Source organism: Triturus cristatus, chromosome 4_2 (genome assembly GCF_964204655.1).
Source record: "Triturus cristatus chromosome 4_2, aTriCri1.1, whole genome shotgun sequence".
Lineage (NCBI taxonomy): Eukaryota > Metazoa > Chordata > Amphibia > Caudata > Salamandridae > Triturus > Triturus cristatus.
This window is the reverse complement of record NC_140586.1, coordinates 119,585,233-119,601,532: the sequence shown is the minus strand read 5'-3', so window position 1 is coordinate 119,601,532 and position 16,300 is coordinate 119,585,233. Positions and strand designations below refer to the sequence as shown.

The window sequence follows — 16,300 nt, the reverse complement described above, 5'->3', positions numbered from 1 at the left end:
CACCAAGAGGTACTCCAAACACGGGCAACGACTCAATCGGCATGCAGCACTTTGCAGTAGCTAAATTCATTTTTTTAAGTATCTTTTATTAATTTCGTTTTATGACGAGAGTAACCGTAACAAACCGAATTACATGGTTTACATATTGCGTCCTTAGCTCTCTTACAGTAGCTCGTTTTGACAATAAGAACGTCTTTCTTCTCACCACTTCATGCATGTCTGTGCAGTCCTTGCATGTTTGCAACGTCTGTGATACCCAGAGATGTCCGGTGACTGAATTTAAACACCACGCCATATTTATTATCTTATGTTACTCCAGTAACGTTTTAGTTAATTCGCTGATCCTTTTAAATTAAACCTGGTGGTCATTATTTTAAATGTAAAGGTGTTGTTGGATGGACAATTTATTTTACAAGGGATGCTAGAGTATTTAAATGCTTTAGAAGGTAAAAACGTAAGTACACACAGCAAAGACTTTGTCACGAGTTTCCCAAACAAACATGACACCCTCGTGGTTAACATTTTCACTGAGTCAGTCTCACTTTCAACGAAATAATTACTGCACAAAGCACCTCAGAAGAATGACAAGGTGACTGGACCCGCCGGGATTTGACCTGTGACCGTGAAGGCATTAGTCCACTAAGCCACCAGACCCGACTGAACACTTGCAGAAAAGTTGAGTAAACAGTTCGTATCTCATGCACAATATAGCACGCTTCCACTGTTTGTGTGCTCTTGGTGTGAATCAGTGAGGTTGGGGGAGGGTGCAAGAGGGTGGGGATTTAAATGACTGGTCATCAACTGCAGTGTCCACACCCATAAAATATGGGCCGGCGTAGCTGCTCATGAGGAGGTGAGGGTTAGTCAAAGGAAAGAATGCTGGGGTGACGTCCGAGATACCTTGGGTACAGGTGGAGGGCGACACTCTTCTCAAAGGTAAAAAAAACCTTGCGGCTCGTCAAGTCTATCCACACATTGAGGTATCTTGTATAAGAGGATCTTGTGAGTTGAGTGCAGAAGATGTGTAGCTCCAGAGAGAAACCAACATTTATCACTCAACCCAAGTAGGCCGGACCCCTGGAAGGGGCCATGATTTTCCAAACCTCCACAATTTGACACCGCGAAGAGCCTTATTCCAAGTTGTCCAGTTACAACGAATGAAAAAACACCCTCATATAAGTTCCACATGCAGTGCTTAATTTGTGCCGGTGTTTTTGGGTGCTGAGCACCAGCCCTTATTTGTAAACACTGGCACAGACTTCTGAGAAACCACCACGTCGTGGCACAGTGTGTGTATTTTCAAGCAACGTTCATTAGTGGAGCATTAAACTATTTTATATATACATATTATATATATATTTTTTAATTATAAAACTTCAACTGTAAGCTGCAGTTTGAAGTGACAATTCTTTTTTACAAACTAAGCACTGGCACATGTGCACGTTACTGGATGTCTTTTCCCATAAACAGTTCAGAATAAGGTGTGTGAATGTTTTTTTGCACACACTAATTACTCATAGCACAGAGCTGCAGGAGCAATTTCGTCTAGGTAGGAAGTGGGGGAACTGGACCCGCGTAAATTTAAAAGGAGTGGGATGCGGTTCATCCTGTAATCACTCTGTGAACAGAAGGGCAGAAACCTCAAACTAGTTCATGTGCGCCAATGCCAATGGTAACCTCACGTTATCAAATCACACTTTTTGTTGTTACAGTGCAGAAAGAAACAAAAGAACGTTGAAACCACACCTTTAACAAGCCCAGCAACAACCCAGCGTCATTTCCCTTCTCCCTGCCATAGCGCAGCATTGATAATGTATGAGCTGCACCAACACGCTGCTTACATCACTTCCTGTCACTAACCACATAACAAGGTGCAACTGAAAGACACTATCTGCTTGTGTTCATTTAAATGCCCACTAGACAATACATCTCAGTCAAATTTGATTATCTTTCTCAATCTATGAAAAACAGTTTTAATCCTCAATCCTTTGCCTTAATTGTGTTTTACGATCCACCGTCACTAAAGTCACTAACTCACTTCTCGTGACCATCTGCCCACCCTGCCAAAGTCATTGCACAATAAGCTGCACACACCCCAGTCAGTGGTCCTCAAACACAACATGGAAACACTTCCCACATAGCATCAAAACAAATACAACACCCTTCCAACTACACAAAGTGTAGCTTGCTACTCATGTAGGCAAGCGCTTCAGTGCTCCATATAGGGGTAGTAAGCCCTCTATAAATATAACAATGCAATACATTCAAGACCGCTCCAGCCCATTATCGCCTGGCTTTTTGGCTCTGCCCCTTTAGCTCCTGCCAGCCGTACATTTAGATAATCCCTTCTTGCATTTATCCCTTTAACTCTTGCATTATTGGCTCTTACTGTCCTCATCCAACTGTTGAATGATTACCTCCTAATCCCATCCCTTTTGCTATTTCCTCTTTTGTATCTTTCCCTTGAGTACTCGCCTTCTTGCATCCATTCCTTGATTTTACAAAATATGCTTGATTTTTGTATATTGCTGGACTGGTGATTGTTCTATTTTGCACTTTGAAAGTATTTATCACTTTTTATTTTGCTTTACCAACTGTAGTTGTATAGATTCTGTCATTAGGTACTTGCTGATATGGTTTGTTTTTATGCCACATGCTGTGTTATTTATGCTTTTGCTTTCTCTTGTCTGTAAAACGTGGTCCTTAAATCTTGCAATTAGCATTGTTTACACTACAGAAATGATAAATTCAAACAGACAAACCTCTGCAACTATGTTCTGAAGCATCCAAGTAATTTTCATCATCAGCCTCGTTTACTAGCCTGTGTTTTTATTGCTTACTAATAAAGACATGATGGTAGAAATTAAAAGTGCTTCCTCAGGTCACGTTATTATCATGCACACCCTTGACAGTCGCAAGTGTGTGGCATGCAGATAATTCACTTGTTTATCTCTCTTGGGGCTGGCAGGATACTGAGTTATATTTTGTATACTCCTCATGTATATTGTCAGTGGAGTCTGTGAAATTGCAGGTTTGGGTTTCTCTTTCAAAGTTTCAAGTTATTGTCTATCAATGTAAATTCTAATTCAGACCCAAAATAGTTCTTTGTATTCAGCGATAGGCAGTTCCTAAGCGAATAGGACCACTCCTTGGCATTGTTCTGATTGTTGTCTCAGTTAAAAAATCTGCTCTTGAAACTAATGTTACAAATGGTGTAGTTTATATATTAAGAGTGCTTCCCACTTTCTTATGAAAACTTTTAACGAAAGGCATTTCATTAAATGTTGGCAGTTTCAAATAAAAATATGCCAGATTTTTGGGTGGTGGGGAAAAGAGGTAGGTGGTGGACTGGGCCGCTGGGAGGGGGCCCCCCTCCATGTACTTTGCAGGGGGGGCCCCCTCAAGTTTTGTTACGCCACTATGCAGGACCAAACTCTGTAGCTAAATTGACTACATTATGCACAGAAAAATAGCAAATGGGGATCGATTACGGGCAAAGTATACAGCGATATATTTTGTGATATAGAGATATTTTGTGGTGCATTCTGTGACGTCTTGGTATTGTCAGATTTTTCACATAACACGGATGCAAGATGAATCCCAACAGTAGTGAATGAATACTGGAAGGAGAGAGTAGTGCATTACAGTTATCCCGCAGCCTGGGAATGTACAGAATCTTCCTTTCAGCTAGGTTTGTCACTTATAAATACCACATACATCTCATGCAGAATAAAATGAAAGTGGCGTACTTAATGATGACAAGCTTTTTTTGTACTTTGCGTGCACGTGGAGCCAGACTCTATCTTTTTCACCTGCTCCTGCTGCAAAAGTTAACGTCTGTCAGGTACTTGGAGAGATACATGGGTGTTGTGGGAATCTGGTGCATTCTTACTGTCTTCAGGATCCTACAGTTTGAGGGAAAACTATAGAAGGTTTGGTTGGTGGGCTTAAAGGAGCAGATGGCAATGGGCATGCATGCTCTGCGATGGTCTTGTGATACCCCTTCAAAGTCAAGTGTAGCGCACTTTAGTGCACTTTCTCTAGCTAGTGCAAATCCCTTCGAAATGGACAGCCAAGAAGTGTGCAGCAGGATCCTTTAAGATGCTGCTTGAGTATTTATGTGCAAACGCAGACTGTATTAATGAGCCTAGCGGGTGAACCATCCAGCACGGACTCTGTTCTTGTGCTTTTAAGGACAAATATAAGAGATGTTCCTTCCCTCCTCAAAGCAACAAAGTTTGAAGGTTCCGTTTTCCGTTTTGCATTACCAATTACACATTTTCCAGTTTCTGAAAATCTGAATAAAGTTGAACTGAATTGTGAGAAAACGTAGCTGTGCTTTTCCAACATATCTTGAATCGTTCCTACCACTACTTTCTTTTCTTCTTTCCACAGGCATCACGCCACTCTTCTACAACTTGTTTGCGCTTTACGATGTCCAAGCCAAAGTTTGGATCCCTCCAAACCATGTTTTTGAAATCAGCAAAGACGCAAACGTGATTCTGCATTTCCGTATGAGGTAGGCTTGTGTTGGTGCACTCTTCTCTCGCTCAAGCCCTGATTTCTGACATATGCTTAGAGAGTGACATGACCTGAGTGACAGCATTATTTACAGCACCAATTTATTGCGGTGTCTTTTCATTATTCACCAAGAGATCCTGGTTGGCCTGCTAATTTCTCCGTCAAAAGGCACAATTTCTCCTGAGCATGATCACAAACCACAATTCTCCGTCTGGGTGGAGCCTCCTAGTCCTGCATGAGGGTTGGTTTTGAAGTTTTAAAAAGAAGTAGACCTCAGACATTAGCAAGGTAATAAGTGTCATTTCTTTTAGCACAAAGGAAAACACCCGGAGTCGCAAAAAAGTGCAAAGTAAAAGTAGTGCTTTGAAAAGCAGCACCAATATGGTTTGCATTGAAGGAGCTTTGTGTTTGGTGTGGAAGATTCACAGATGAGTGGCGTTGAACTGCAGGGAAGTGCCACCACATTTTATCATGGAGAGATTACCTTCTGTTCAGATTACCTTTAATAGTTTAGTAATAAACCGGAATAGATTCCATAATTTTGCTGCATGAGTGATAAACTATTGGAGCACAACATATTATGTCCTGAAACAATTTTGTTGAACTGAAATGACAGATGGCAACGAAAGTCAAATAATTTAAATGATGGTGTTGTAATAATTTCCACTGATTGAACACAGCCATATAGGACGATGCTCCAGCTGATCTCTATCTAGAGTTGCCAGTGTTTGTGTTTTTTTAAAGACCGCATGCAACAATACTACGGATGAAATGCAGAATTTTTGACTTAATTTTGCTGCAATATACAACAGTGTCCGATTTCATTATTCCTGGTTATTAGTTTTTATTTAAGGTTTAACAGTACCAAATTTGAACTGATGTGGGCTTTTTAGAAACTGTTTATGTGAGTATTTCTGGTCGTGATACCTCCAAGTACTGCATTTCTGACAAACCGCGGGTCGGAGATGGCGTTGATGTGCCATGTCTGCCGCACGTGCGGGGGGAACACAGAGGTGGTGGTGGCTATGGAACCTCCTGCCCTACTGCACCGCACCGCCATCAAGCGTTCTTAAGGTGAATTAAATGCTATACAAACTACCAATATCCTAGCATAAACTGGCCGGAAAGTGTTGACACTGAGAAACTGAGGCAGAGAAAGGGTACAGACAAAAATACAATATTAACTTTTTATGCAATGAGTAGAGGGTCTCCCATAACGTTTATTTTGGTGATCGAAGATATAGCATGTAAATAATCCCAACAAGGAACATCCGATGAATTATTGACCGTTACACAATGCTAAATGAATGTATGTGTTGGGGAAGGTCGATTCTTGTGCAGAGGCGAAAAGCGTCTAATCAGTACTGTTTGCGGCGATCACTCCTATCTCTGGCATATTGCTGGCTCCTTTCTAAGGATAGCGTTTCGGGATTGATTTGCATCTGAAGTAACCAGAGACAGACCTGAAAGCATCTCAGAGGCTTAAGTTTTACATCAAATGGGCTCTCCTTAGCTGAGGTTTCCACCATTATTGCAGATGGTAGTGAAATTGTATCCGTGGACATAATGTAGCCTTGTCCCGGGGAGGAACAGAGGTAACAATGACCTGTTCATGGGAAAGATAGGCTTGCAACTCTCGTTAAACGAGATATGTTGTAATTGATATACTTTGGAATTCATATCAGCAACATGGTGTTTTTTTTATGGAACAGCAAAATAACAAGGAAACACTGCGGAGACTGTGAATTGATCTGTGTAGCTTGAGACTTTAGGGCACTGCTCTGTGACTGACCAGTAAGCGTACATAATCAATTTCGGAGTGTGGTTTCTCCCCCGCCCTTTTTCATGGAACAGTCACGTAGTCTTTAGTCAATGTTCCCATCACCCCCAGGCGTCATATAGTCAAAGGGAGGTCTTAAGACAGGGCGGAATGCCCTGCTCTGGGAGTGATCAGAAGTCTTCTTCTCTATTGAGACTTGAAGTTTGATGCTTCCTATTGCCCATATAATGGATGCACTTCATCCAGAAATGCCTTTCTGTTCTATTTTTTGGCTTTAGTTGTCGGTCTTCTCTTTCTAGTCCCTCAAGGTGTTTTGGACATTTTAGTTCTATGTTTCACAGTTAACCCTCTACATCACAGTATCATTGTGTCCCTTGCATAATAACCTATGTACGCCAAGCTCAATGAAATAGTTGATCAAGTGCCATATATATCATTCCAAATTGCGATCGCAAACGCCGAAATTCGCAAAATTTCGGCGTTTGCGATCGCAATTGGGCTCAGTGGTATGTATGAAAGAAAAACTGCCTCGCAAAATAAGGAATCGCAAAATTTGCAATTCTCTATTTTGCGATTGCATTTAAGGAATCACAAATTGCTATTCCTTAAATGCAATGTAAGAAGCATAAGAAAAAGTGCAATTTGGCCGTAAGGTATCGCAAATTACCACCAACTTCAAGTTGGTGGCAATTTGCGATTACTCTTAAAAATGCACTTTTTTGCATTTTTCAAAGTGCCATATGGCGCTCATACTTGCCCTTAGGGCATGTTTGTGTGCCACATGTGCACACATGCACATTTTATGGGTGCAACAGGGTGTCCTTTTGACACCCTTGAAATTGCATTCTAAATTTGTGATTCTCTAATTGAGAATCCCAAATTGAGAATGTCTTCCCATTCATTCCTATGGGCCTCTATAGCGTTTTGTGATTCTCAAATAGCGATTCGCAAAAAATCGCAATTTGAGAATGGCAAAATCAGAGTTTGATATATATAGCCCCAAGTGAGTAATGCATTACCTCTCATTTTGCTTCGAAGCTATTCCTTAAATGTTTTTTTACTCTGGAGCTTTTCAGTCTGTCTAATAGCAGCTCTTCAAAGTAATTCCTTTAGTGTATTTCCACTCTGGAGCACTTCAGAGTGGAGTGCTCAAGAGTCGGTTTGAAAACAGTTGCATTTTTGCTATATAATGCCTCAGTCCCTGTGGGACACTTGCTTTTCCTGCAAGTCAATATCTGCCCTGATGTTGGCACCTTGTCCCTTAGAAGCCACAAACAAAGTGCAAACGAACAATATCTGTTCGTGCAGAAAATAAGTACACTTTAATTTTATTATTTGAAAGTTAAATGCCCATTTTTATCCTGTTTTCCTACAAATTAATTGTCATGCTGCCCAATGTTGTACTTAGGTCGTTCACTGTCTCGACTCATGGAACGCATGTATTTTGGGAAAATAAATATCACTGCAAGGTACATGTCTAGGCTGTACAGAATAGCATCATGTTATATCCCGAAACCCTCAACCCAGTCTTCTTTTTCATGGTAATCTCCTTTGTAAGAATTTGTGAAGCAGCAGGTTCGAAAATGTTCCTTAGAAGCATGCAGTTGAAGCAGATTAGAAGACGTTGTGATTGAGACAACAAGAGGTTTTGGATTGTCACTGCACTCTGCGTGTATTTGTCAATCGACTTGCCCCATGGGTTTGTGGCACTGACAATAATTACAAAAAATGGGGCATATCCAGGGCAGGCCAAATCGTTCCAAAGTTGCAAGGAGATTTTTGCAAGCCTAAATGATTTTTATTTTGAGGATTTTTTCAAAAAAGGATGACTTTCCCAAATTATCCAAGTAGAGTTATGTTCCTGACCATCACTCTTTCCTCCCGAAAAATCCAGCACTGTTACTTTTGTAAAAGATTTTTATGCGTTTATATTTTTGTGCATCATTAACAACGTTCACAAAGTATTTTAACAGTCTATTTCACATGCATATTCTGATATAATACTGTTACTTTTGAAACAAATTTTGAATGTGTAGGAGTGCGTTTTTGATGTATATCAACTAGGCCTCAGTTTAAACATAAATGCAGTTTTTTCCAAGATGGAAGTCACTTTGTCATTCATGGTGCTCCTTCCTCCCGTATTCCTCCTTCTAGTTCTTTTAGTTTTTAGGGCTCGCGCCCTGCATTGCAGAGCGCAGCACTGCTCGCGCAGGCGAGAGCCCTTTTGTCCGGGGTTTGAAAACGGACCCTGGAATCGCACACGCTCGTGCGTGTGCTTTTCCTTTTGGGTTCCGCTATTGGGCTTGGAGTGCGTGTTTTTTTTAAACAGAGCATGCAATAGGCCAAAGGCGGGCGCATTGCTCCGCTCATGGCCTATTGGTGTCTTTTACGCGCACCAAAGCCCATGTGGTTTCAATTATCGTGCTCAGACACGGGTGCGATAATTGAAAACATATGGCTTGCTGTGGCGCGCGTGCGCGCACCACTAGCAAGCGTGGTTTTTTTTTTAAATAGCGATCGCTTTTGCGATCGCTTTCAGTGCCACTTGTTTAAATTTTACAGTGTACTCCAGCGAAGCACCGATACTGGCCAATTCTATGTGAAAACGAACAAACTGATTGGAACAAAAGCTAGTATGGTGGCTTCCCTTTACACCTACGAAAAACCTCATTCGTTTAACAGTACCCCTGTATTTACACCACGTGTATTCAAAGATTAATTTGGTAAAGTAGGTGCATGAAAGCAGCAATTCCCTAAAGAGGAAAACAAAAGTAAAGGAGAGGTCTCACCGCTCCCTGGGTGAACTGTGCATTAGAAATTATAACATCTGGGGAAATAAGCATTGGATAAAGAAAATCCACTTCTCGATTTGTGCATTACTTAGCACTTTGAATCATACACTGCAGGCTTTACAGATCCAAATTTGAGCAGATTTCAATCTAATTCAGCTATTGATTAAAGTAAATAAAAAACAAAGTGATTGTGCATGTATACCTTAAAAAGTAGCTATCACTGCCAGACTCAAAGTATATTTTAATGCAAAACGTTACTTTTGCTTTTCAGATGGCTCCTTATACTTATGCACCAGACATCTAGTTGTTCATTACACTTTTGTTGAGGACACAAAAGGAAAGCACAGAGGGAGCCTGAATTTACAGGCCACACCATGTTGAAGCGATTTAGAACACCAAGAGATCAGAAAATAAAATGATAAATGGGCCCTTGACGTTTATTAGTATGCTACCAAGACAGCAGGAGGTGGGTTTTATGTAGGAGAATACACAAACTGCTCTTTGGATAGTGTAACACCTTAAATAAACAAGCATTTGAAATGCAATAGGTCTCGCATTACTGAAAGTTTGAGCTATTGGCGTTGCATCATTATTTGCAACGCCAGTAGCTCAAACTTTAACAACTGTGAGACCTATTGCATTACAAATGCTTGTTGTGGGGTTGGCGGGGTGTGATTGGGGGTTCATGATGATTCATTGAATATGTGGCAGGGGAGAGGGATGCCTTTCCTGCTCTTCTAGGGATGCTGTCCTCTGTTTTTGGTGCCCACCTGGGACTTAGAATAATTTCAGATTTTTACATTTTTTGTATAATTTTCATGGAAAAACTTCATGGCATTGACTCTGTACTGCTTCATTTTATTGAATTTTGTAATAAAAACTCTTTAGCTTTTTTATTGATCTAGAACTCAGTGATTGAGTTGCCCCATTTATTAAATTGATCGTATTCTCAGATTTTTTTGATGCATAGGGAGGTGTCTTAACGCAGGGAGACTTTGCCTTATGATATTGAGGTTTAACACAGCCTCTGATCCAGTGAATGTGGGCATTCTAGTTGAGGTAACATTTTCGACTTCCCAAAAGTTTGGGGCACACTGTGCCACACTTTATGATCCATTTAAATTCTGTTTCGATTCTGATCATATTTCCTCTGAGTTGTATTCCTCTGGGCTATTAATGCTTTTACAGAATCATTGTGAGTCCATTGGTTTTTTCTCACGGTCAGCAAAGTCAAGTGAAAATGCACAGTACAATGCAGTTTTCTACACGCTATCCTTTGAAGGAGTTTAGCTGCAGGTAACTTTGTTGACGTTGTGGTAGGGGTAGCCACTTCTAGTACCAAGTACGAGTTATGATTGTTCCTTGGCCCAGTTGTTACACTAAATTAATTAAAAGGTTTTGGATAACACATATGTCAAGGAAGGAAATTGAATTTCTTTGGTCGGACAATAGTTAAAGTAATTTTGAAACATTCGGTGGCCACAATGCATTGTGTGCGTTAGTTTTGCGACATTTTATTTTGAAGCTAGGACATTCTTTGACTGTATATTTATTACGAAAGGACTTGGTACAGAGCTGAGTCACTAGCAAGTGGATACGTTTGTCAATATAAGTCTACACTTCACAAGCTTTGAGAGAAAAAGGAAGTATTGGGTTATTGAGGGAGAGGTTGTGGATGATATACCTGATTTACCAGCTGAAAACCGAATGGCAGATGGAGATATTAAGGACATGGAAGAGCCTGGTTTAAGGTGTAGCAATTTAAAAAAAACACAGATCAGTGAAGATTGAATCAGGTACAACATGAAGTGTCCATAGTGTGAGGTGCTGAAAAGGATGCATTGGATATTAATTTTCGTTTTATGTTAAAATGAATTGAATGTAAGTGCAAGAGTTTGATCAGGGATCATCAAAGGGATTGCTTATAAGCAATATTTTGCTAGTCCACAAGGGTAATTTAAATGGAAGGTTGACGATTTGTAGGGTACGAGAAAGATTCACACAGCCACATTGAGATGGTAGGAAAAAAGAGTATGGTGTGATTGGAGTGAGGAGTCTCTTCTTCAGCCTGCATATGTATCACGCAAGGTATGAGAGAAAGCTGTTCTGTATGCAGATTATCCTTTAACTACACTGCGTGTTGTGAGGAGATCCGTCATTGCTTGTTGATTATTGATAGTTTGAGCAACAGTTTCTGCTAGTCGCCCACCTTTACCACGCCGAGGGACTTTGAGCGTGCTACAAATAATTATGTACTCTAGCTGGGTTGGACAGGGTGTAAATATGAACTTGGTTGTTATTTGCTTTATTTATTTATTTTACTTTTCAAGCACAGTTGCTACCTGGGTAAAGGGTGTCCTAGTGCAAAATAAAACCCTACGAATCTAAACTAAAAGGGAAGAAGAACGACTGTAAAACAGAAGTGTAGAACAAGAATGTTTTCAGTCTGTAATGTAATTGATAGTTTTATGAGCCTGATATATTGTTGCGGGGATTCTGCTCATGCACAGAACTATGCACAGGAAACCAGGAACATCAATGAATTGTGGTGTTCCAAAAAACTCACCTCAGTACCCAGAACCCCTATCCGACTAGCATCAGTGTCTCATTCGTTCTCCGTACTACAGCGAAGCTACCAATGATTAGACAACCCAGAACAAGCGACTTAGGGTACTCTCAGGAATGGTGGGAATCAAGAACACTCCTTCGTTTTTATTCTCATACCAGTCCACAACGTGAGTAATTAGAGACACAGAAACTTTTAAAATGTTTATTTTTAACTAAGTGCTCTAAGATGCAGTATTTTGGCTAACATAAGCAGGCAAATGATTAGTCAAAACAATCAGCATTGTTACAATTCCATAAAACACAAAGGGAGAAATCATGTTAGAATGATAGTGGAAACAGGTTATATAGCACCTTGTGTACCACCCTCCCCTGGCTAGGAGCTAAGTTTCATAATAATAGAAGTTCTTTAGGTTTGAACGGGGAACCCCATACCTCCAAGATCAGTTGGGGTGAATCACATCACAGGATCAGCAACGCTCTCTGTAGATGGAAAGGTTTTTCTCCGAGTGCCAGAATCATGCATGCAATACAATATTAAAGGCACCTGAGTTTCAGATATTTGCAGCTGTGTGCGTGTTGTGTGTAGAGCGTGGGCCGATCAACCTGAATCAACAGCATACCTTGATATTTGACCTTGAAGACTTCTGCACACAGGGTACAGACTAAGGTTGCGGTGTAAGGCTAGGGATGTGAAAAACAGACCGTTCTCATGCGAAGAAAAGCAAGCAGTTTAACTTACAATAACAGCTACATGTAGTATCGTGTGCAAAAGTGATGAAGTGGCAAAATGGCGTTTAAACTTCTAATACGCTTATGCTAACATAGCAGTGTGTGCAAGCAAAGCCCTGTCTTCACTACTCCCTCCCCTGATCGGACCACAAACAAAAGGGAAGCAATTTAGGAACGCTGAGTTCAAGTTTGAGTGAGACAGAACCATGTTCATATTTTGCCAAACCGGATAATTGGAAGTGATAAGTTCGAAGTTGTGAGGTAAAAATGAAAAGACCAAGAAGGGGCGGTATACTGCCCAACCCAGAGAGGAAAAATAATAAAAAAAATATTTGAATACAGTACGCGTTGAAGATGGACCATTGCCAATTTAATCCATCAGAGTATAGGCACAGTATGTTGCAACAGCCTCCAAGAGGAAGTCATTGTTATCATCAGTAAAGGATTCAGCCATCCAATTTAATAAACTAAACAAACATACATGTTCTTCCATAGCCGGAGCCTCTAGCACCATCAGAGGACAAGTTGCGTGTTCTTTGATGTAACTTCATGCCAGGAAATCATGTGCCGCTGCACATATATCCCAATTCCCTAGAACTCCATGCGCAGCCGCGCAGGCCATAATCCCGATACCAGAACAGTCCAACTCATGAGCCACTAAGGGACTCATTAGTCGATCATAATCCAGGGCAGGAGACGCCGTATTGGAGAGACACAAATCCAGAGCCCATTCAAATGAACAATCCAGGCAATGGAACACTGGTTGCACGCAAGTAAAGTATGAGAACCGGAAGGATAATCCATAGGCTACACTCAAAGTGGCCAGAGGTAGCGTTCCATAGTATTCAAGCATCGGGTTGCGAAGCTGGAACAGCGGGGGCCGGCTGTCTTGTGACACAGATTGTGCTGCAATTTCGGAGAAAACAAATCAACAGCAGCACACCGGCAGCAAAGGCGAGAATTAATAGTAACCCACCGAAGATGCTGGAAGAAATAGAATGAAAAAATGCCGGTATCACACCAAATATTGTTTGGAACGAGGTCACAAGGCCGGAGCCCACAACTTTGAAAAAATGCGCCAAGGCAGTTGTTGACGAGGCATTGAATATAGTGTGAATCAGAGCGCCAAAATGAAGTAGGAGATCAGTATTCAAAAGCGCATGCACCTCAGTGCAGGTGTTAGCTACGTGAAGGACAAATGTTTCACGAGAAGAAGTTAGGGCGACTTCTTTCTGGGACAACAGAGCCCTCATTCTGCTCATCTTGTTGAACTCTGCTTTCAAGGTTGGTATGGAAGGCCAGATGGATATGTCTAGTCTCCCATGCGGGGGCGGGAAAAGCAAGTTTTTACAGCAAACTACACGTTGGGAGACAGTTACAATGTACGGAATCCCTGCTAGCATCCCGCAGCAAGCTTCATTATTTAAAAGCAAATAACTACCGCTAGCAAGTAACGTGAAAGTGGGTGTTATAGCTGGCACTGGATTTCCCTTTAAAATGCAAGCTAAATTCGGGACTTGGGTGTTACACGGCGCCGTGCAATTGTATATTTTTGCACACTAGTGAGTGATCAGGTGTAGAAGTGCACTCCTCGCCTTTTAAATAAACTTCTTTACCCTCTCTCAGGCACCTGTATGTGAATGGGAGCGACCAAACTTCATGGAGAAAGCGCTACCCAATGGTTCATATCTGCCTAAGGCATAGTGTTTCATACATGAACTGAACTTAAACAAGGGAAAAGGTAGTGTTATTAACCCATGAATGAGCCATACAGCCGAGCTAGATTCGGCCACAGAAAATGGTAAAGGTTCCAACTTTTCAATGTGCAAAAGCGAATATGTCGCATCCTTCATGGACATGAACTGTTGTTTTTCAGTCAGATTAAACGGTAAAAACAGAGATGAGGTATTCATGTAGTCCCAAGGAACTTTCCCAGATTTCAATGTTTGTAAAGTCCACGCAAACTGCATTATGGTATGTAATTTCCAAACTTTGTTGTAAATAGCATAAACCCATCTTTTCGACCTGCCTCCTACAGGGCCTCTAACAAAGTCATTCAAATCAACATCGTCAGTCAATTGGGACAAATGAAGTTTAACTGATGCTAAGGTGGAATGTTTAAGCCAGTTTTGACACAATTTGCCTAACGAATAGGTAGTAACAGAATGGGAGTTCTCAAAACGGGGGTCCACCTTATCCTGTGTATAGCCTGGGGCCAGACCCAGAAAACGATGTTTGCATGAATCTGAACTTTTTTGCCATAATAACCATCCTCGGGGGTCCAAGCTGGAAATATTGAAGGAGGTTGTTAGACCTGTCAGCCCTTTGGCAGTTCCCTCCTCCTTTTATTATTTTTGTCCCTTGTCCTCTTCTCATTTTTTCTGTCTACCAAACTTTTTAGGTGCTAATGTAGAGGTTCTGGGCGCTTCACCCTCACTACCTGAGGGAAAGGCGCAAGGTGCTCCTCTGAGGAAAATAGATGAGGTAGGTGAAATTCACAAAATGGTGGCTCCAACTGTCACCTCAGCACCTGGGCCATGACTGTCATGAGAGGTTCCGGAACCTTCCAGGCCCCTCTGGCAAGTCAGACCCAAGGTGATATATAGGGGTGACAGGAGGGCAGCCATTTTAGGTGAGAAGAGACTGCGTGGTAATCAGGAGTAAGGCGCCTGTGTGAGGAGGTGGTTGTACTTGGAAGGAAACGGACTGATCTACGGATCTGCACAAATTCCCAATCCTAGTGACATCATCCCTAACCTTGCGACCGGTCCCTGAGCGCAGTCAGTGATCTGGTTGAGCAGCGTTACTGGGGTTCTCACAATTGGCCAGAATCCTCAAAGGAGACCCAGGATTGCTGGCTGGGACCATTCCATCCCGCATACCTTCTTGGTTGAAGCGGAAGAAGTAGACTGGCCATGGCAATGACCCTTCATCCCTAATCAAGGAGGAGAGGTTCGCACTTGTAGCTAGAAGGGCCGTGACATTCTAGACAACTGCACCGGAGAGCTCCCGGCGGCGTCTAGTACAGCCCCCCCCCCACTGCTTCCCGTTATACTACTTTGCCGAGTTCCTACCTGGAATGGACCCCGCCACCACCCAGTGATCGGCAGGTGGCCAGTTATCCACTGGGAGGGCTCGCTGATGTCCCGAGTGCTGAAGGGGTGAGGGGCTGGGAGCCAGCGACACCGCCGATCGTCTGAGGAGAGTTACGCCAGGAAGGAAGGGGGCGTGACTGGCCCGGAGGCCGCCGTCCTCCGATCAGATGGAAAGGGGCTGAAGCGCCGCCCTTCCCTTTCCGTGAAGTTGAGGAAAACCGCGCCCCCACACTGCTTCGGAAGGCGGTGAGCAGGCAACTTCCAGGTCCCCGGTTTGAATCGACACAGTGTCCGGCTGACAAGAGGCCGTAGAGGAGGAAAGCCGGTATCTTGGAGAGCGCTGGAGTGTGGATCATCTTCCCGGAGGGGAACTCCCATTAGGTTACTCCTCGGTGGTGGGGATTGGTGGGAATTACCTTATTCTCACCTCCGTGGGGAAGCGATCACTTCATCGGCGTGAGGCCCGACTCTCACAACGTAAAGAGAAATCAACTCCAATTCCGGCTGGACTCCGGGAACAGAGGACACCGGGACTGAACAGTAAGCTGGGCAATGATTGAGGAGGAAAGGGGGAAGAAAAAGAGAGTCCAGAGTAACACGTAGCTGAGTTCAGTCATTGTCCTGATTGACCCCTGTAATCTCTCAAACGCAAAGTTCCCGAATAGACAAACAGAGACATCTATGCGAGTAACGCCTAGGTATTGTGGAAATGAAATGTTGGGAATAATTGTAAACCTCCAGTTGCCAGGGTGATGGAAATGCCGATAATGTAATGCCTTATTAGCGAGTGATGAAATAAGTTGCTATAGTGCCTA

At 42.3% G+C, this 16,300-nt stretch overlaps 1 protein-coding gene across 2 annotated transcripts in view; it reads left to right on the top strand.

Annotated features, from left to right (window-relative positions):
• Positions 1-16,300, top strand: part of TYK2 (tyrosine kinase 2) — a 597,160-nt gene that overhangs the window by 154,361 nt on the left and 426,499 nt on the right. For both annotated transcript variants that reach the window (XM_085600754.1, XM_085600753.1), the window contains exon 5: positions 4,396-4,519. In XM_085600754.1, the coding sequence (XP_085456880.1) occupies positions 4,396-4,519 (124 nt within the window). The remainder of the gene's footprint in view (positions 1-4,395; positions 4,520-16,300) is intronic.